At 53.1% G+C, this 22,549-nt stretch overlaps 1 protein-coding gene across 2 annotated transcripts in view; it reads right to left on the bottom strand.

The window, feature by feature from the left end:
• MED27 (mediator complex subunit 27) overlaps positions 1 to 22,549 on the bottom strand; it is a 144,434-nt gene that overhangs the window by 7,421 nt on the left and 114,464 nt on the right. For both annotated transcript variants that reach the window (XM_016196596.2, XM_016196597.2), the window contains exons 5-6: positions 15,003 to 15,110; positions 6,710 to 6,751 (exon numbers count right to left, since the gene is read on the bottom strand). In XM_016196596.2, coding sequence (XP_016052082.2) covers positions 6,710 to 6,751; positions 15,003 to 15,110 — 150 coding nt within the window. The remainder of the gene's footprint in view (positions 1 to 6,709; positions 6,752 to 15,002; positions 15,111 to 22,549) is intronic.

Genomic DNA, 22,549 nt, shown 5'->3' with positions numbered 1-22,549 from the left:
CTGTACCCCCCAGCTGTCCTGGCAGGTGGCTCCGAGGCAGGGCCCTGACTCAGTCTCCCCTCACTGGGCCTGTGGTCTGGCCAGGTGCAGGCTCTTTTTCAAAGGTCCAGTGTGAAGTGCTCCCTCAAGTGCCAACGGTAAGGGCTTTTCTCTGGTGTTCACATGCCTATTTAAATGATTTAATTTCTTGAATTTCTAATAGAAGAAAACAAAGCCGATTCACTCCCTGTTTTCCCTCCCTTCCTCCTGTCCAAACTCCTCCACTGCTGGTTTTCGGGTGGCCAGGACCAGGCTCCAAAGCATGGGGCAAGACAAGGCTGCCGAATGCTGCAGACACTCACCTACAACGATCTTCCTTTTTGCCAAAGCATCTCACCTTCAACGGATTTTTGTTTTACACTTTTCAACAACAAAGTTGTGGGTTTTTTTGCTCAGCATCCAAGACATGGGGGAAAAAACAGGCCTGGGGCAACAAAAAACCTCACTATTAACTAACTTAAATCAACTCTGCAGCCCAGCGAGGTCGGCTGGTGTACTGTGAAGCTAAGGAGATTCCATCTGGAGATAAAAGCCGCCCACCCGCGGGGCGTGGGGCGGGCGGGCGAGGAAGGGCACTAATGCTCCCGAGAACAGAAACGTGCCATTCATCCCACCAGCGAGTGCGGCTCTGGAAAGAGCTGGGAAAAGATCAAAGCAGATGGCGAGTCCAAGGAGAGGAGGGAGGAGAAGACAAAAGTAACAGTTAGCCAGCGAGATAGGGACCTAAAAGGAGGAGGGGAGGGGGAAGGAAGGACAGCAACTCAAAAAAGGAGGGGAGAGGGGCCCGGGCTGAGGAAGAGGCCCCACTTATCCAGCAAAGCAAACCGCGCTGCTGCAGCCTGGCCTGGGCTGCGCGGCCTCCGTGTCTCCGTGGCACTGCAGGTGACGTATCCCGAGTGGCGGCATTTCCATCCCCCCCCCCCCCCCCCGCAGGTGCACTTTGTTCCCGTGACCTCACTCCTGCCCACGGCCAGGGCTCAGGGAGGAGGGAGCAACCTTCCAGGAGACCTTGGAACAGCTGCCAGTCAGCACACTGGAGGAGACGCCCGTCAAAACAAGTGGCCCAAAGCTCCTCCACCATATTGTGTGCAAAGAGCTGCTGACGTCTTCATGCCCAGGATCTGAGCGCTGGAGGGTGCTCGGGAGATGACCAGTTATTTCAGCTGCACCCCAGCGGGACTGCCTGCAGTAACAGTGGCACCTGCCCGGGCAAGGCTGGTCTACACCACACAGCCTGGGCTCTGGAGCCAGACTGCACAGGCTGGGCTCTGGTCTGTCCTTAACGCTGGTGACCTCAGACAGGGATTAAATGTGTTGTGAGGGGAAAGCACGTGGACAGTGTCTGACAAACGGCAAGCACCACCTGGTGGGAGCGGTCCCACAACAGCCTTGTGACTGAGGGTGACGAGAGTTTCCACTTCCAAGTCTTCTCTGCCAGGCTCGTCTCTAACCTGCACTGCGGACGTGTGAGCGGCCAGGGGGTCAGCAGGTCTGAGGACCAGGGAGGAAGCGTCACTGTCCAGGGGGACGCGGGATTCCTTAGACAAAGTCGAAGCTCCTTCTCTGCTGGATGAGGGAGCCACATGCACGGGCTCCAGGGGCTCGCCCACAGGGGCCTGGCTGTGCTGCCTGGGTGAGACGGGGCAGGGCTGTCTGGGCTGGAACCGGGGGTGAAGATGGACCCGCTGCGCCATCTGCCTTCAAGTCCCTGGTCACAGTTCTGAGACCAAGCTCTGTGGGAAAAGGGTGAGGCCTCCCTCCTCTATAAAGTACCGAATGCAGCCTGGGGCACATACCAGGCACTCCATAAAGGAGTCTTCTGGGGGAGGGGTTGCACACTGACCCTCTTTAAAGTCCCAGCCAAGCTGGCACTGACACTCCAAAGGGAAGCCCCTCACCTCCCTGACCCCGGGTCCAGACTGGTTGAGGATGGCCACCAGGACAAACAAGAACCCTGCAGCCACCTGCAGGGCCCTCGGAAACATCCCGAGAAGTCTGTCCCCACAGAGGCCGGTCTTGGCATCAGAGAGGGAGCGAGCGAGTGAACATGTGGATGAAGCAGCAGTGGCAACCCGCCCAGAGCATCGCCCACCGCTGGACAGCCCTCACGGGCACAGCTGGCTCTGCCTCTGCTGCCCCAAGAACAATGACTGTGGACCGAGAGCCAGGCACCCCAGGCCGCGGAGCATGTGCCAGTCGCTGACACTGTCCCCCGGCCCCACCTGCCTACCTGGGCTGCCCCCGCCCCCCTTTCTCTGGCCTCCCTGCCAAGGTTCAACGCCGGGAGTAGCCGCACACTGCCTCTCGCACTTCCTAAGCCACTGGATGGAAACGCACTGTTTTGAACCGAGGAGGTTCAAGATCAAAACAGCTGCTGCCCCGCAGAGCTTAAATGTCAGGAAAGCGCAAGCACGCGGAACCTTTCCCGGCTCTTTGTCACTCTGCCCTTTCAGATGGTACCCCTCCTAAGCTCCATTCTCTGAATCTGCTCCGCCGGAGGCTTGCTGGCTGTGAAAAGCTTCCTCGCCCTGGGACGAAGTACAAAGGCCTCTGGGACACCACAGTAAATGACCGGAGCCTGTCGGCAGCCATGGGCCTCAGCGAGCTGCCCCCCGCCCGCCCCACGCCCGGGGATGGGGCTAATGAGGAGCGGGGAAAGGGCCTGCTGACCGAGCCCCGCAGCAGACAAAGGCAGGCCGCACCTAGCTGCACGGGGTGGGGATGGTGACAGGACTGGTGAGAGGGGAGCTGGACAGGTGCTTTCAGCTCCGATGTGGTTTTCCAGAACTGACAAGGCGAGCGCGAGCTGGGTTTGGTCGTGTGAGGCGGTCCTCCCTCCCACCCCTGCTTTGTCACACAGAGGGGAAGGACCTGGGAGGCTTCCTGCCTCCCCAGCAGGCCTCTCTCTGCAGCGGCCACCGCTGCTACTTGTGGGCAGGAAAACACACGTGACACACAGTAACTGCAACCACATAATGATGCCAAAGAAAGGAAGTCCTGGGCTTGGACGCAGAGCAATGCAGGCAGTAGGTTCCTGTACCCATCCTGGGGGTCCGAGGGGCAGCCCAGCAGGCCCATCTCGGGGATGGGTGCAGTTGCAGCATCTACTGCCATGGTCGGGACACTTGGCAACTGTTTTCTGTCTGAGAAACTCCATCTGTTTGTGACCAAGGAGCCTCCTGGGCCATGTCACTGCGCTCTCCAGGGGCCTTGCTCCTGCTGCCTGCCTGGAGCGGACCCGCCTCCCTCCCCCAACCTGCCTGGTCTACCTGGATGGGCGGACCCGGCAGAGGACGGTCAGGAGGCCACAGGCTCTCCAACAGTGTCCTCTGGAAATGCCACAGGCGACATCAATCGGGACTCTGAAGTGTAAGCAGGTGGACAAGGGGAACACAGGGTTCTGAGGAAAAGCTGATATGGAAGCGCGGCGTTTAGGAACGTTGCCACCTAATCTTCTCCTTGGCATTTTGAGTTTGAAGTGCCTACATGTCACCCCATGAACTGCACCAGGCCTTCAGAATCGGCAGTGACAGAGTGGTCCCCACTTTGCTTTTAACACGGGCGGCTGTGGAGCAGGGAGGCCTGCCCTCAGGCCCAGCCCGGCCGGGGCAACGCTGACGTTAGCACAGCCCAGCCGCCCATCCCTCCCGACCCCACGGCACAGTTGTCATCCTCTCCGCAAGCACAGCCACACCAAAGAGACTTTAAAAAGCAAAACCCCAAACCTTCTCCATGTGACGATACTTAGGTGAAGGCTCTGTTGATAAAGGATTAAGCTTAATTCTGCGCTACATTATTTTCCAATTCATTCCTTAATTTGACAGCATGTAGAGGACGTTTTAGCGGGATGAGGGAGGGCTCCCTAACCCACTAATTCCTCCCTGCCTCTGAGGAAGGAAAAGGACTTCCCGTTACCCGCCTTCAGGGTGAATCAGACAGTGTCGCCTGTCCCTGGGTTTTGCTTCCTGAATCTAGTACCAGCCATTATCAGAGGTCAAGTCCTTCAGGTGAAACAGGTGACAGCAGAGATGATAAAAGAACCTCAGAAAGGGTTCTGTGCAAATACAGACAGAACCCCATCCCTACACGTGCACCTGTGTTCACTGCTGGACGTGGCACACAGATGACAAGGGAGCCCTGGCCGGTGCTTGGGAACCTCCCCAGCCAGCCTAGTATCAGGTTTTAAACACCGCTTCAGTGTGGGCTTGCGGGCTAGACAGATACAGTGTCATTTTCAGGGGAGGTGGAATAAAAATATAGCCCTGTCTCTCCAAGTCTCTGCTCCACACATTTTACAGCTTCCTGAAGGGCTCTCTGCTTGCATCAAACCCACTGCTACACACACCAGTAAAAGCCAAACACGCACCGGGAGCGCGGACAGCCCCTCCCTCCCAAGGGGTATGCGGGTGCAGCCGCGGTCACCGCCAGCCTCCACGCGCTGCTCCCTGTGACACCGCGGAGGACAGACACCCCGGGAACCAGCTGGAAAAGAACCACCCAGCTGTCCCCCGGGTCCTCACGATGAGAGCGAGGCCGATGCAGGTAATGACCAGTGTTCTTTCCCCTCAGGATGTTCTCCACCAGCCGCTGGGAAACGGACAAAGGCGGTCTACACGGACCACGTTAGTGCTTAGGGTCGGGACTCGATGCCCGCAAAGGCCACAGGGACGGTCCCCTAGGCGAGGATGCCGAGGTTAAACTGCAGATGCCTGCACCGGGGCGCACACACCACCACACCCCTTCCCCTCGGGCTCCAGACCGGGCGGGGGCCACCTGGGCGCAGCTGGGTAGAGCAGTGTTAGAGGAGTCAAGACTATGGTTTCCTCTTTTAAACAAACTTAAACTTGACAGAAAAGTTGCGAAGACGGCCCATAGTTCCTACACCTTCCTCCCCCGTTTCCCCCGTTGCTAACATCTTTCCATTCGTCACAACTAGAAAACCAGTACTGGTTAGTGTGACTAAACTCCAGAGTCTGTCCGGAGGCCCAGTCTTTGCATTAACGTCTGTCTGGTCAGGACCCTGTCAGGCCGCAGGCTGCTCTGCGCGGTGAGGGGTCACGGCACGCCAGTGCGCGCAGGCCTCTCGCCGCGTGGTGTTGCGCCCGGATCTGCCTGCCGCAGGCTCCCCGTTCACTGTCGGCTGGTCGGGAACGTGAACCTGATGTCTGCTAGACGCCGCCACGGGCCGGTCGACCACGCTCCTCTGACACAAAAGCCTGTGGGTACGGGGTTTATTTTGGGGCGATGGGCATGTTTTGGAACTAGACAGAGGTGGTGGTTCCACAACTCTGAGTAGGAACCGAAAGCCGTGGGTTGCTGCTGACTCTGAAATGGTTAGTGCTCGTGACTTTCACCTCGATGGAAAGAGAGGCCGTGCTCTCCGAGCGAACAGGCCCACCTTGGACACACTGTCACACGGTGGGAATGACATGGGCCAACGTTCAAAGTCAAGTCCTTCCTCCACATCCATCCTTCAGTGGTTTCTCACTGAACTGGGAATAAAATCCGAATTCCGTTCCAGGATCTAGAGGCCTGCCTGCGCCGGCTCTGCCTCTCAGCCCACTGCGTTCCCTCCAGCCCTCTGCATGCCCCAATCCCACGGGTTCCCTCCGCCCTCAGAACACGGGCCCCAGCACAAGGCTCTGGGCGCTGCTCCCATCGCCTGGGAACCTCTTCTGGTTGCATTTCAAATGGCTGCCACCTCCTCAGGCTCCCTGCCTCAGGTTAGTTTGCCCCGGAGGCCTCCCTCCTGTGCCTACCCCAATGTGGAAGGCCTCCCTGCTGCGTTGATCGCAGTCCCAGTGACAACCGGAGTTCTCTCACTGTGCTTCCTTTCTGTGTGTTTCCCCGTGTTCCTAGCAGCTGGCACAGTGCCTGGCACAAGGCGAAGGGGCCCAATAACTGTTGAGCTTGATGAGGCCGTGAATGAAACTGCAGCCAACTCTGTGGCTTGCGCAGCTGGATGAGAGCAGAGGACAGAGGGTGAAGGAAGCAGCGGTGCTCCCTGGGGAGCCGGCAGAGGGCCGGGGAGGTGGCGCGACACTCCCAAGCCCAGTGTGCAGCTGGTTCAGGGACGGGCCCCTCCCACCACCAGGAGCTGGAAAACGGATTTTCTCTAGTCACGTTTAATTCTCCCTAACACTTCACAAACAACATTTCACGAGGAAGTCCAATCTCTGAAAAAGGTGTCACAAGAGTGTAAAGGGGATGGGGGTAGGGTCAGGGCGTGGCCGGTCTGCCTCCTGGGCTGTCCCTAAGGCACCTGCATGGACCACAAGGGCTCTGAGTACAAAAACTGTAGGTTGAGCTTGAAACAAGCCAAAAGCCTTATTTTTTAAAAAAGGTATGACTTCTATGTACGAAAGTCGCCTTCTGTAGGTATATATTCCATATAGTTGTGTAATCACCACCACAATTAAGAAGCTGGATATTCCCATCGCCCAGCCATGGTCCCTCATGTCCCTCCGGGACAATCTCCTGCCCTCACCCAGCCCCTGGTAACACTGATCGGATTTCCCTCCCTCAGGCACTGTTTTCTCCAGAGCCATGTAAATGGAACCATAAAGTGAGCAGCCTTTTGTGTCTGGCTTTTCTCACTTTTTAAAGAGTCTAAGAACCAATGTGTACCCCTCAGAGCATTCGTATTTAAGAAGCGAAAAGCACAACTTACCTTCTGGAACACCTGGTAGTTAGATTTGGACCATATATCCAGCTGGGGGAAGAGATAAAAGAATCATCAGTGTCGATTTTAGAATCTGGAGGTCAAAAATGAGATTCTAGCTACTGCTATTAAGCTCAAAAAAATAAAGCACGATCCACCACCTTGGGGTTGGAAGGGCTTAAATATCCTGCTCGAGCGTCTTCCTCACCAACCTGCTGGTGACTTAAGGAGACTACAGAAGGGACACAGGGAAGTCACCCTGACTGTGTCCAGGGCCCCATGAGCTGAGTCCCCTGCTCACTTTTCTAACCTTGACTCCTACCATGGTTCTCTTGTACCATCCAACAGGCCAAGGTCAGTCCTGTCTCAGGACCTTTGCCCCGGCGGTGCCCTATCCCGGGACTGCTTTTCCACGACCCCTCCCACAGCCCGCCTGTGCTTCCTTCAGCTCCAATGTCCCCTGATCAGAGGCATTTCCCAGGTGCTCTGCCTGGAATGTCTGTTACTCCCATATCCATTGCTTTCTCTTTGTTCTTTCAAAAACTCTACAGTTCATAATACTTAAAACTGCCCGAGCCCTTCTGTGTTCACGTCGTCCTGGTCTGGCCCTGGCTTGTCACGGGCACCAGTGGGTCTTCGCCGAGGGGAGGAAAACTCCCAGCCGGTGGGCGCCTGTTCCATACCAGGCACCACACCGGGGCCTCCACACACACGCTCACTGAACCCCCAGAACAGCCTGTATGGCTGATCCCAGGAGCAGCCTTGCTTTCCCCGTGATGGACAGCAGTTCAGAGCCGTTCAACTGCCCGAGATAATGTGGAGAGGCCCCTATGGACTGTCTTGCCTGACGGTGCTCACAGGTGGTAGCATCAGAAGCCCGGTGACACTCACACCCTGGTCCCTCCCCTGGAGTGTCTGAAGTAGCAGGTTTGGGGGGGGCCGGAGAACCTGTCCATTCGTTTGAGTGCTGCTCTCCAGGGTAACAGAGATGGCTGCTCAGGTCAGAGCCTGTGATGACCTAGGGCACCCATGCCTCACACACGGGGCAGGTGGAGGCCTGAGACGAAACGTGGGCAGGTGCAGAGCAAACAGTCCAGTTCTCTGGCCGCACTTGGTCCTGTACAGGGCACTTCATGGCACAGTCTCACCAAACCAGCCTGGTTTTATAGGCTTGCATGAGAAATCAAATCAGTGCCCCCGCACTACTTCAAGAACAAATGAAGTACAGTGAAAACAGAATCAGCCCAGTGCAGCGGAGCCCAGGGAGGGAGCTCAAGGACAGTGCAGATTCAAGAAGGGGCCGTCAGTATGCCCCCTGGCGCTAAAAAGTCAGCTTTAATATATGAGTTCATGAGTCGAGCAAATTGAAACACCTGGTCAATGGGCCTCTTGGAACCTGCCTCTGGGGTTGGCCAGTGGTCACGGTGGAAACGGAGACATGGCTGTCGAAGCCTGGATGCTGTTATTGATTTTGGAGCGCCTGGGACCAAGCAGCACTCGGCTGGGAAGCCTTCGCCAAGACAGGAGGGGAGTGCTGCATTTGGCCGGGCGGTTCTGCTCTGAGGAAAACACCAACACCTGGCTGGCAGAAAACAGTCCGTGGAAATTCAAAGCCGGGCTGTGGCCCTGGCCGGTGGCTCGGTTGGTTGGAGCATCATTCTGTGCACAAAAAGGTTGAGGGTTTTATTCCAGGTCAGGGCACATGCCCGGGTTGTGGGTTCAGTCCCCAGGCACGTATGGAAGGCAACCAATTGATGCTCTCTCACACTGATGTTTCCCTCTCTCCAATCCCCTCTCTCTAAGTCAATAAGCATATCCTTGGGTGAAGATTAAAATAAAAAGCTGGGCTCTGAACAGACCTGTATCCAATTCTCTTGGCTTCTACCTCTTCACAATTAGCTTTACGTAAATTTCACTGAGTAGGAAAACTTTTGGGGCAGTGGAGGTTCAGAGGACTGAGGACCTGACCTCCGACCTCTGCAGGGCTCCTGCTGGACAGGGTAGAGGTTTCGCTCACCCAAGTCCAGGAGGTGTCAGGGAAGAACTCTGATCGACAGAATGTCCGTTCGGACCTTCCTTTCCCTGCCCCACCACCGTCCCGTCCATCCCTGGATTTCCACAAAAGCCCCAGGCACCCCTCTCCTCCTGTTCTGGCCACACGGCTCTCCAGAGGGTGCTGTCGATTTTCAGGCACTGCCCCCGAGTTTAACCAATTGATGGGGTAACAATTTAAAAATCTTTAGGCATTAGAATTTTAATTTGACAGGTTAGCAATTTCTAGGGGAAAGTGACATGCTACTGTACCAGATAAGTCTGGAAGGAACCTGAGAAGGAACAAGAAGTGAATTCCCTACATAACCAATTCTGCTGCAGAGCAGCCCCGTTGGGCAGCTGGTCATCTGAGGGGGTGAAATCAGGTTCAGGTTCTATTCTTAGTGCAGTTTAGCCCAGGGCTTAGAAAATGCAGCCTGAAGGCGATCGCGATTGCTGAGTGAATGACGTTTTGTATCTTTAGTTCTAACAAATCACTGCCAAGATGACAGGAGGATGACAAAGACTCCAAATCTAAATTTCAGGAAGAGTACCCTCCACGTCTGAACTTGGACGAGATAAACCCTCCTGCTGTTTTACGCCCACAGCGGTTCCTTCTGAAGCTCTCCTGCTTGTCCCTCCTCCTGTTCCCAGCACACAAGGCACACCGAAGGCTTAAACCCGGGCCAGGAAAGAAAGGGAGGAGTCTGCGTACAGATGGGAAAGGGACCGTTTTTATTTAAAAGATGAAATTATTAAAAAAACACCTTTAGCAATGCAAAATGTTTTAGTAGAGAAATCCTAGAGGGAAACAGGCATCGGTTTAATTAAGCCGATTGACCAGCCTGACTTCTGAAAACTCCTTCTGTACAGAGAGCGTGCTGCTGTCTGAAAGGCGCTTTAAACATATTACCCAGGGCCCCTGAGGAATAGTTCAGACCACCTGGGACAGAAAGACACTGGACAATACACCCGACATTCACCAGGTGCACAGGGGTGAGAGAGGGACCCGGTCACAATGGCTCTGATCTTGGGGGAGAAGGCACAGCAGGTGGTCTGTACTTGGTTTTCTGCTAGATTTATGCCAGAGAAAGCCATTTAAGCAGGCCTTCTGGGGTCGGTGCCCCGCCTCTCTGCAGGGCCAGAAAGATTCGGGAAATTCATCTCAGGGAGCCACTCTGACCCAGGTGAACATTCATGAGCCCAGCTTCTGGGCTGCGAGGCGGCAGGGCTACCAACGCCGCTGGCGGTGTGTTCAAACGGCAGTGCTCCGGAGGCTGCGCTCAGCTACAGAGCAGAACAGCTACTCTCAACTACAGTGTCGTGAACAGGAAAGTGAAGTGCCCCTCAGCCTCTGGGTAGGCATCGGAAAGACCTTAAAACGGAAAAGCCAACCTGCGGTGACTGGCAGGCATGGTCTCGGGGCGGCTCTGGGGCTGGGGGGAGTATTCCAGGTGGGGCAATTCCGTCCATTCGAAGCTAGATTAACAGACTCCACAGACGACCGACTGCTGGAGCACAGACACAGCTGCTCCCCAGCCAACCATCAGGACGTCAGGGCCTCTCCAGCACAGGAAGAACTAGTGACAACAGTGACAGAAACTTACTTACTGAAAAGAAACATTAGAATGACCCAACATCGGCAGGCCAGGGAGTCCTAGCTACCTGATGGCTACCACATGACCCCACCATGCCTGGCGAGGCACGTCCCTCTTACTGATGGCGCTGCCCTCGGCCTGGGCTGCGCCCTCCCAGCCATCGCGCGGGGGTGATGAAGCCATTCCAATCCCCAGGTGAAGACGCCGAGGCTCAGCGAGTTAGGCGGCCTGTTCAACACTGAGCTGCTGTGATGGCGAGTTAGCAGCCCGGTCTGTCTCCAGAGGCCCAGCTTTCAGCTGGAATTCGGACACAGGGTGGCTTGGAGCCCCCAGCTGTCACAGACCTGCAGGAAGTGCCTTTGCAAAGTTTAACGTGACGAATCTGCTCCAAGGACGCAGACGTGACAGTCATCACCACTAAAACTCAGCAGCAAGTGAAAATTTTGGCAGCTTATCAATTCATTTCAAAAAACAGTACAATGAACTATAAATTATCTTAAAATTGACACTTCCAAGTAAAACTCATAAGCCTCTCAGGGGCTTCAACTTTTAAAGCTTTTATTTACTAGTAGCTTCATCTTGCAAGGTCAAGGTCAGCAGGGGCAGGTGCCATAAACCAGCAATGGTGATGGGTTTTTTCATGGTTATCCGAGTTTCCAAAACCAGGAGCTTCTCTTTGGTCACCTCTGTGCCTCCGCCCACCCTGGAGAATGTAAGAGCGGACCGGTCTCACCCAAGAGCGCAGTCACAGGCCTGCTATTCACGAATTTCACTGTCCATCAGGACACACACCTGCCACTAAAAGCTGCTGCAGGCACAGTTCCAGGGCGTCCTCTGCATGGGGATCACACAGTTTCCCTTCCTTGGCTGGGCCCCTCCCCCACGAGTAACAAGAGGCCGTTTTTCTGAAGGTCGTCTGAACAGTTTCAAAGGCTGTAACAAATCAAAATGTTCCCTGCATCTAATATCAAACGGGCTGATGCCAACACTTATTAGGGAAACCAGATTCAAGCTCCCCCGACCCAAACACGCACACGCCCAGCTTTGAAGTGGGAAGCATGCAGGGATCAGGAATTACCCTGGAGACAGCTCTCGCTGTCTTTGAAGGTTCCCTTTGATACCACCATTTCTTTTCCTCTCTTACGCTAGGCTAAAAGCAGCCTTTAAAAAAAAAAAAAATTGATACGGGGTAATTGATGGAGCTATAGCATTAACATAACCTAAATCCCCTAATAAGATAAATTCGAGACACTTGTATTTTTTCAGCTAAGTCTGACGGGTATAAATCAGGACAATGGCCAGGTATTCACCCCAAACCCGACTTTACCATGCTGAGTCATGGCTCTGCGCCTCCTGGATCACAGTGGACACCCGGTCGGTGAGTCTTAGAGCATTTTTCTATTTCATTGGAGGAATTAGTCACAGGCACTCAGTATAAAAAAATGTGCAACACAGGTGAGGGGACAGAAGGACAGGGGCAGTGGTTGGATGTTACTGCAAAGGGACAGCCCTGCTGGGACTGTGATGGGGAAGCCTGCCAGATGTGGACAGTGGGGTGGGGCCGGCCACTGCTGCAGCAGCGGGACATGGGAACCTTTTAGAAGGTGCTGGCTGCTTTGGGTTTGGAGGACACAGGCACAGGTCAGAGCCTGCAACCCAGGAGAGGCCTTCCAGGCTCCACCCCCAGTGCCAGTGGCTGCAATCTGGAGACTGCGGCCAACACCCTGCAACCGCCAGGCACCAGCTCAGCAGATGCAGGTGCTTCCAAGGATCAGTAAGGCTGCAAGCAAGGACCCATTTTCTTTTCTTTTTTTAAATATATATTTATTGATTTCAGAGAGAGGAAAGGAGAGGGGGAGAGAGAGAGATAGAAACATCAATGATGATAGAGTAATTGATCGGCCATCTCCTGCATGCCCCTGACTGGGGATCGAGCCGGCAACCTGGGCATGTGCCCTGACCAGGAATCGAACCCCAATCGCCTGGATCCTAGGTTGATGCTCAACCGCTGAGCCATGCCTGGCCGGGCAAGGACCCATCTAAGACCACACTTGAGCGCCAATGGCTCCTTCCAAATGTTACATTTTATTTGGGACGAGCTAGACATCTCAACACATCGACTGCACGAATGCTCACCTGTATGTAAATATACTTAAGTTTGCATATACCAGTGTCCGTGCCAACGCAGGACACTATCACTGGCTGCAAGGCTTTGCTTTTATTCTCTGTAAAGTGCTGTGAGAAAGGCGCGGGACTGGGTTCTGGGCAGAGCAGTCATTTGAGAGCTGCTCCGCCAAATGTGGTTAATGTACCTTTAAAATAACAAGCGAACTCAGTCCTTCCATCTCGCTAGTCCCAGTCCGAGGGCCCTGCTCACCACCCGGGCCAAAGCCTGCAGTTGTACGGGAACGAGAGGCCCCATGCATCGCACTGGCGATATGAATCACGGTCTCGCGCAGGCTCCCGGACACACGCATTCTCCCGAGAAGGGAGAGCCCACGCCGCCCGCTCATTAGGGAAAGGCGTGCGCGCATGTGTGCGTGTCCTTCAGTCTCGCATTCACTCATTACCTCGCCCCCCGCTGCTTCCTTTAGTTCCCACCTCTAATTTTCACTCCGCAGTGGGCCTTCTCATCACCTCTCCCATGTTACTGGGCTTCTGGGTTCCCAGCACTGAGGTCTATCCTCGGAGGCAGTCGCAGGACAGAGTTTGGGCCCCAGCAGCTCCCGACAGAGGGAGGTTTCAGATCTGGCTCGGTGTGACCTTGAGCAAGTCACTCTACGGTTCTAGGTCTGTCTCCCTGTCTGGAAACTGAGTTTAGGGAGGGAGACAATGAGCTCAGTTTGGGACAGGCTAAATTTGAGTGCATCTGGGGAGGAGAGGTGTCACACAGGCACAGGTCCGGAGGGAACCTGGTGTGGGTGACATGAGAAACCACAGGAGTGGATGAGAGAGGCCAAGGGGATGAGCACGGAGAAGGGGCCCGGGAAGCGGGGCATCCAGGGCAGATTCGAGGGCAGGAGCCACCTAAAGCAGCTGAGGGGACAGGGAAAGAAACGCCAGGATACACAGGGGAATCTTTTCCAAATTCCTCGCTTTAAGTGCAAAATAAAAAAATACTAATTAGTATTTACTGAGTATTTACGAGGTGGCAAAATACTAAGTGCCTTTGGTGTGTTATTTTGGACACTTTCACTGTGGGGCAGTTAAGTAAATACAACACTGAAGATCTCGCGCAGTGCAGATAGAGGAAATCTCCACTCCTTTAGCCTCGATTCAGAGTAGGCGTCGTCTGCACCCTGAATCTGGTGCCTCTCTGAGCATGGCCATTCTCAGTACCTAACTTTTTATGCATTTGTTCTTTTCCCCCCCAATTTCACTTGTAAGTCCTTGGAGAACACGGGCTGATTCACACCAGGTGAGACTGTGAAGCAGAAAACCTCGAACCCAAGCAACGAGAACCACATCGCTAAGTGACCACCGACGGGGCTCGTGGCCAGGGGTCCAGCACCCGGGCGCTGCTCCTGCTGCCGCCACTCGGCTTAGAATCTCTGGAGAGTCGCCACCCGTTTATGACTCATACATACCACAGATCTCGCCTGCCCCGATTACCTACTTTGTCCCCTACACTTGTTCCAAAGAGATTGTCTTTTCCAAAAAGAAAAAGGAAACCTCCCCTAGGGAATGCTTTGCTACCAATGGCGAGATTCATGAGAACCTGGCAGAAGACTTAGAATGAGAGTCGCTTCCCAAGGGGACAGCCCCCATATGAATGTGGAAATTCTGGTGACTTGCTCAAGAATCAAGTTCGGGACTCTGGGTCAGACCTCACTACAACCCAGTTACGTGCCAGGCTAGGCTACGTGTCACCTTTTTCTTAAAGAACATTCTGTCCTCATTATAATGTGGCCGTTGGGTGGAACGAACTAACTTTTAAATTCACGTGGGATTCATGGAGAGAGGAAAGCTCCAGAGAGGACAGGCGAGTCCCAGCGCTGGGAGGGCCCAGGGTGCCTGGGTGGGAGTCTCGGGCGGAGCGCTCATTCCACTCTGGGAGCAAACACAAATGAAGGCTGTCAGCTCCCATTAGTGTCTCTGATGAGCTTTCCTGAGCCATATGGACAGTGTGTGGTGATGAGAAATTAGGGGTACAGGGGGGTGAACTTTCCATGGAACAAGTCACCCGTGGAAATAACTTGTCTTTTGTCAAGTGCATCATTCAGTATGAGCTGCTGTGGAAAAGCGACTTCCTGAAGGCGACCTATTAGCTTCATGGAAAAAGACTGTCAGTAGCTTGTGTGTCAAACTAACTCGAATTTTCCTTGTGGTCCTAGGAAGAGCAAGATGCCAAGCCTTGGGCTATTACGCTGTGCCACTGGGTGAATAAAAGAGAAAATCCATTTCCTCAGAAGACACATTTAATGAGGCAACTGGGGTCTAAGGCGATAAATCAGAAATTCAACTGAGGGCATCAGGCTTGGAGGAAAGCAGGAGTTTGATGGGAAATGCAGGGAGAGTGGCTTCCGCACAGTGTTCAGCCTCACGCAAGAGATCTGTGCTGCTGGTCACCTTACCTCGGACTTAGTGACTAATGTCACTCACGGGGAGCCCCCACATCTGTCTGGGGCACAGGAAACAAAAGGAAAAACAAACAAAGGCCACCGTGCGCCTACCTTGCCATCCTCGGTGTAGACGTTTTCGTTGTAACCCTTCACTATCGTCCGGTCGATGAACAGGCTCCGCATGACGACAATCACCTTCAACACCTTCCCCAAGGTCACCTGTCAACACACGGGTGCAGACATGAACACGCAAACCACGCCACGTCGGGCAAGACTATGAGAAGGCACATGGGCTCTCCCTCCTGTTTCTGAGGTACTGGGGACACCAAGGGAGGCCACCGAGGGAGGGCGTGGCCTGTCCCTTGCGCAAACATCCCAAAGCATTTGGGAACAAAGCCCCAACAGCACAAGTTCTTCCGTAATCACTTAAAGATGGTGCGGGCCCCAACGCATCCCACCAGCCCGAGTGTATTTATAATTCTGGCTTATGAACGGCCAGGATAAGTTCCACGTGTTTACTGCCTGCTGGATAAAGTAAGATTTCCTCCTACTTTCTCTGTCCTGAGACGATCGCCTTCGAAGGCTCTCTGCGCCTCCGGGACTTCGGGAGTTAGTGGGCACGGTTCCCACGCACCGTTGTGGCCTGTGCACGCCCGTGGATTACGCAGAGAACAGAGGTTAAAGGCAGGCACCACACACCCCTGGTGGGACTGTATCACGGCTGGTCAGCGTGGGCGAGCAATGCCAAATAAATTCGGACGGTAAATGGGGAGTAGCTGAATTTTATCTCCAAAAAGGAACAGAATCCTGGTAATACATGTAAGTGTTTTTACTCTTTTAGAACTTCAAGGAAGTATATGGATTAAAAAAGAAAAACCTGAAAAAGTGCAGTTTCATAAATGCCAGGGAAAAAGTACCCGCTGCTTGCTGGAGTAGCTTCAGCACTAGACTAGAAACGGCACCTCCTTTCTTTGGGGGCTCCTGTCACCCTTCCGATACTTCACCAAGCCTCTTCTTTTCATTTCCTAGATGAGGCCCTGGAGGGACACTTGGCCCAGGACCCAGTAGGGTCCGTGGTCTGGCTGTTCCAAGGAGGCTGACACCACAGAACTGGCTGAAAGGAGGTCTGGTCTGAGTAGGACAAGAGCCTCGGCCCTGGACAGTAGTCCCCGTCCTGCAATTCCACTGCGCAGTCCTTCCTGGGGGTGCCGCCCCACCCAGCCTCTCCTTACTCCCCCGCATTCCTGTGGATGTTCCACTGCTTGTCCTCAGCAAGAACCTTCCTCTTTCCTGAACTAGTCCTGGCATCAGTGAACATTCCCAATACCTAGTTCCTTCAATAACTTCTAGTTCTGAGTTGACGTCTCCATTTTTTTAATGCCTAAAATGGTCAGAAAAAGGTATACATTTAAGAGAAAGTTAAGAAAAACATCTCATTTTGTTAACTGTATAGTACTTGTATTTCTGTACAGTACTGCTAATTACTGTTACACCACGTAACATTTAAAGGCTCACTTCTACAACTGGAAACCGCTAGTTAAGGGAGCCAATAAACCGCAAAGGTAGGACAGCAACCATCTCCAGTTTATTGGCAGGGAGAGAGGGAAAGAGGGAGGGGAAGAAACTGAATTATAATTCTGTAACGATAAGCACTGAAATTAATAGCCTCTTAGTAGGTGACAGTGGCAGTCCAATGCCGGACCTCCTCTAAAAGGGCCACTGTTTCAACTGCACATTTTAACTCTTTCCTAATAAGCAAGGATAACTAAGCAGCTGTTTCCTTAAAAAACCCAAAGTCTAGCTGACTTTAATTAACTGATAAATGACCTTAGTGATTTCTCTAGTTTCTCCAGATGGAATTCAGGAAAAACACACATCACAGATAGTAGAAATTTTACATGTAACTTTTTTGTTATTAAGAGTAAATTGGTATTTCAGAGTTAATTCTGACAAAAGCATCCTTCCTCCCACGTTGCCCACACATCCCTTCGGTGGCCACACTGTAACTTCTCCAGCCGCTCTATTTGTTGGGCACGAGTTGCTTCCAAGTTTCCCCGTAATATAAATAGGGCTGCAACACACACTTCTGTTCACAAAGCTTCCACTACATTTGGGATTCTTCTTTCTTTTTTTAAAAAAATGTTTTTATTGATTTTAGAGAGCGACGAAGGGAGAGGGAGAGAGAGAAGCATCAATAGGCCGCCTCCTGCACGCCCCCTACTGGGGCGCAAACCCGCAACCTAGGCATGTGCCCTAACTAGGAACTGAACTGGTGACTTCTTGGTTCACGGGCTGATGCTCAGCCACTGAACCACACCAGCCAGGCAGGACTGTGCTGGTTCTAAGGCTGTGATGACCGTGGAGTCTGGTAGACTGATAAGGCAATGCCTCACACGCCGGCCAATGGACACCGTCTGCAAACTAGCCAACGCTGGCCGTGGTCACAGGCAAGACGCCCAGTGACGGGGCTACAGGTCGGCTCTTGGCGACTGCTCTGGGACACCACGAATAAAGCTAATGCCATCTGGTAATGAAGCAGGCTTGCTGTTGCCAAGGTAACCCTTCTTCTAGACTAAGAAGCACATTTCCAAAGAGTCACTCAACGCTCCTCCTGTGCCTGTTCCTGTGAGTGCTCAATGGCAAGTGGTGGAGAGTCAAGGGGGCCAGTGGGCTCCCCGCAGGGTATCAGCCTTCCAGGGAAGCGCCTCAGAGACGCTGTCCCTGCCTGGCTGCTGTCCAGGGAGAGCTGCGTGCTGGGTGGCTGGGCTGACATCTCTGGTCTTCTCTATTTGGTCTTGCTACAGCTGCCTGCAGGGCAGCCATCCAGTCAGAGAATTTCTAGTTCACTACAGCAAGGCAAGTCACACACAGGAAAGGCAAAGTGGGAGCGAAGTTGAGGATAACTGCGAAAATCTGTTCTGCCACCAAATGCTAACAGAGGCCAGGCAAATACGGTACTGGGACTGACACCGCTGGGCCGTAGGAGACACCGATCGCTGCGAGCTTGAGCAGTGTCTGTCTAGGCCGTGGGGAAGGAAATGACCAAAGCTTAGCTGCATGAGGAACCCAGGACCAGATGTGCATGCCTGACCACACGAAGGCCACGAGCGGGAGCTGAAGGGGTAGCACAGTGTTTGTCACTCAGACAAAGGCTGCACGGCCGACCTGGGCCTTGGGGAGGGATGTGTTAAAAAACACATAGCCACCCACAAATGTTATTTTCCAGGTACAAACAAGGTAAAAGTCTAATATGTATCCTTAAGACGTCTGCGGTACTTTATCATTATTTTTATTATTTTTTATTGATACTGACCTGAGGATATTTTTTCCATTGATTTTTAGAGAAACAATTTGTGTGTGGAGAGAGAAACATTGATGTCAGAGAGACACACTGATCGGCTGCCTCCCCCATGTGCCCCGACGGGGGGGGGGGGGAATCACGCCTGCAATGCAGGTACATGCCCTTGACCGGGAATCGAACCCATGACCCTTTGGTGCATAGGCCGACGCGCTGTTTTCAAGGTGCAGTTAGAAGGCGGGGGAGGAGGAGAGAAGACCGCGGAGCTACAGGACAGCACCAAGAACCCTCATCTTTGTACCAATCCTGAAGAAAGAGAAGGCACAGTGAGGGGCCCCAACAGCAGTTACTTATGAACAGGTAAGTGTGCGTGCCACGGGCACACTGGGCACGGACACGGATTCAGAGAACAGTGTAACTCTAGAGCCCCAGAGAACTTAAAAATCATCTGTCCGCCTCTCCCATCTGTCAAGGGGTAAACTGAAGCCTCGCGAGCGTGAGCAGCATCCAACACAGCTCCTACTTTGGAGGTGATAAGTGACGCAGGACTGCAGGAACTGAGGGCAGCAAGCGCGCCCCCCGAGGAACCCCAGGGAGGTGCTGCATCATCACCGAGCCGTGTGCCACCATCAAACACACTTGGTTCAGCGCCTGTCCCAGTCATCACAGGCACTAAATGGTAGGGGTGGCCTGGCCAGTGTGGCTCAGTGGTTGAGCAATGACCCAGGAACCAAGAGGTCACCGGTTCGATTCCCAGTCAGGGCACATGCCCAGGCTGCGGGCTTGGTCCCCAGTAGGGGGCATGCAGGAGGCAGCCAAGAGATATTTCTCTCTCACCAATGTTTCTATCTAACCCTCTCCCTTCCCTTCTCTCTAAAAATCAATAAAAATATATATTTTTAAAAAGGCGGGGTCTCCCCACATGGGGTCCTATGGGACACTCCTCCCAGAGGTGTTCTTAGATGTGTCCTGGAAGCAACATTCTGTCCATCCAGGCTTTCCCTGACTCCCTGGGCTCCAGGACAAGGGCAGGGCGTACCTGTGAGGCCACAAACAGACGTCTAGGTGTCTGGCCTGAGCACCAGGTAGATGGTTTTGCTATTTACTGGCATGAGAGGGAAGAACGGGGGGGAGACACTTCCGTTTTATTAAGTTTAAGGTGCTGCAGAAATGCCTCCATGGAGAGATGCTAAATGGGCATACTGGAGACTGGGACTCACAGAGGAGGTCTTGGCGAGATGGTTCACGAGTATGAATGATTTTCCCCGAGGTGGCTTGTGTGAGTTCAGATGAGCTGAAACCCATCCTAAGCACACATCTGAGCAGCACGATCTGAGCTCTGGGGTGCTCAGGGGCAGGGGTGCTCTTCCCCCAAGAACGCAGGAGGTAGACTCAAGTCCAGGTGAGGGTGGTGGCCACATAGCCCCGCCACCTGCTGCCTCCATGAGAAAGGCACCCGGTGCCCTCTGTGGCAGCTTGGCCTGTCACACCCCCACCCCTGCTGTCGATGCCGTTAGGCAGCGCTTGGCTTTTTACCATTTCCACTGTAGGATGTGTGCCAACTTGACCTTGATGTAAAAAAATTTAATTCAAATCGATACATAGACAAGGTCACTTTAAAATCCAATTAATATGAACAGGAAAATATGCCCCACAGTTCTGTGAGCTGAAAGGAACAGTCGCAGGTTAGCGACAACAGAGGAGACCTGCGCCAAGCCTGGCCAGGCCTTCCTGCTGGCGGACGCAGCTCGCAGCGCCCTAAATAAAGGCAGTAGTCAGGACTCCGGAAAGCTTATTTTGGCTTCTATTTAAGGGTAGCTTAAAATTAATCTATTTTGTTTGAAGAAATATACTGAAAACTGTGAATTCCTATAATCCGAGTTTAAATAAATTAAACCCTGGACTTCAACACACCCAGGAATCCCCAGAGAAACCTAGGTGTTAATACAGTTTGAATGGCAGCAACTTGCATTTATATAGAACACAGCCACAGAATGGTTGGCAGCAACAACCAGAAGAGGGGGGAAACTGAGGCACTGGTATTTCAGAGGCTTATTCCCACCAGGGTCCGCACCCAGGACTCGCAGTGCTTCCTCCTTGGGGTGGCCACCTCTACCCCGCATTTGACTCCTTGTTAATTAGAAACACTGATGCTATACCAAGAACCAGAGAGCGACACAACACACGACGGGAACGGATGGTTACTACCAGGTCCCTTCCCTTCCGCTTCATCGCTTTCCCACTTGGAGCTCAGCTGTCCTACCCTTAAGCCAGGCTGGAACGGAATGGAAATGATCTCGAGCCTGTCGACAGAAGACAAAACTGCTTTGCAACATCGGAACGACTGCCGATTACGTGACATTGGAATGAGATGTTAAGGAGGCCAGTGAAATACCATAAACCGCTTTCTCAATTTATTTTACATTGGGATTTTTTTTAAGGCCGCTGAAGGGACTGGGGCTGAGCCACCCGAGGGGAGCCCCACACCTCTCTGGCTGTGTCAGCTTCCCGGGAACCCTCACTGACCTGACCTGCAGACGTCCGGCAGCTCAGGGCTGGAAGGAGCCCCAGCTGAGTGAGCGTGTGGGCACCTTCACAGGTTACGCTCAGCAACGGGTGACGGCAGCCCAGCTCTGCAGCAAAGGGCAAGCCGCCGCCGTGAGCTCGCCCGTCCCTGCGTGGACCAGCTCAGCGGACCCCTCACTCCGCGCCAGCGACTTCCCACGCACCCCCCACCACCTCCACTACCTCACCTGCTGCTGCATCCCTGCTCTTCACTCTCAGTATCCTCTAATGACGCCTGTTTGTAAATAGCAGGACGGGACGCAATTAAACCGTGAGAGGCTAAATAAACACCCACACTAATTAGGACATTTACAAGAGATTGTTTTCATGGATAGACTGGAATTTATCTTTCATTAATCTAATTGCAATAGTGCACCAATAAAGAGTCAACACGAATTAAGTGCTCTAAATGGCTTCCCCATATTACTTTGGGTAACAAGCCACCTTCTGCCGAAGGAGGGGACTGGCTGGAAAGACAGCCAGCTTCCTCTAAGCGTCGGGAAGGATTTGGCAGTAAGACAGGCACTGCACTGTTATCATTTGCTCAATTCCATGGCAGCAGACCCACCCCTTCCACGTGTCAGCTTTCTATCACCGGTTCCAAGAGGGACAGAGTCAAGGTTTGGATCCATCGGCTCACATCCATCCCCACTCCGAGTAAGAGTGACCAGGAACACCTGCCCCGTGGCTGGGCCGCACGCGGCGAGTAGCTCCAGTACTTGCAGGAAAGGAAAAGTTGGCGAGCTTTAACCTTTGATTCTGGGTATGAAAGATTACATACATTTGACAACTGAACTGAAACAGAATGTGATGGTGTCAACACTAGACATCTTTTTTGCTGTCCAGGTAGCAGGCGCTGGGTCAGGTCAGGAAACCACTTGAGGAAAAGCTACTCGTTCCAAAATGCTTTCCTCTTCCATGCTCTACTTGTCCTTCCCTCCTCACTGCTGCTCATCACATGTCACCTTCCCCTCTTTGTCAAGTACAGACATGCACAGACACATAGAGGCCCAACCTCCGCCCTGCCTCCAGCAGAGCCAGTGGCACCAGTGGCTTGCAACTGACACTGAAAGAAACCAGATCCTACAGGTTCAAAGTGGCAAGATGGCTGAGGCAGCCGCCCGAGGAGCTGAGACCTGCTAAACTGCACGACCAAGACAGCACCAGTTAGGTTCTTCAGTTCCTGATTGTAACAAAAGTGCATAGGACATTCTCCATGACAGTATGTCCCAAAGAGGATTCCATGAAAAGACAAGACGCCTGTGGGCAAGGGTGTCGGGGAAACTGGACATACATTGTTCTCCTCTTAAAAGTTCACACCATATACAGGCATATTAAAGGCTCTGAAAAGGACTGCAATAAAGGAACCTGCTCGCTCTGTTTAACCACTGAGTGTTTCCTAAACTTACTATGCATATCAGTCTCCTTAATGATTAGTGTTGCAAGAATCCACACTGGGAAACACTGTTATATTAGTATCAGGAAGAAATGACTTGCCTATTCTACCAGTCACCAGCCTGGATCGTATTTTTCCATACTACACCTCACCTCACTCAGTCCCCACTGCACAGCCTGCAGGTAGAAAGAGACAGCAATGTACCCTCTCCCCTCACCCCCGAGCCAGGCAACCACTGCACCTGGGTTCGCTGGGCAGCAGACCACAGCGGCTCCAAGAAGAGAGAATGGCTCCCTGACACTGTGGATAAAAACCTATCAACTCGAAGATGTTTAACTGCTCCCAGTTCAAGAACTTGCAAAGATTCACTCTTAAATTCATTTTTATGGTTACATTATA

This window comes from Miniopterus natalensis, chromosome 12 (genome assembly GCF_054644295.1).
Source record: "Miniopterus natalensis isolate mMinNat1 chromosome 12, mMinNat1.hap1, whole genome shotgun sequence".
Classification (NCBI taxonomy): Eukaryota; Metazoa; Chordata; class Mammalia; order Chiroptera; family Miniopteridae; genus Miniopterus; species Miniopterus natalensis.
The sequence above is the reverse complement of the archived record's forward strand: the minus strand, read 5'-3'. Positions and strand labels throughout refer to the sequence as shown.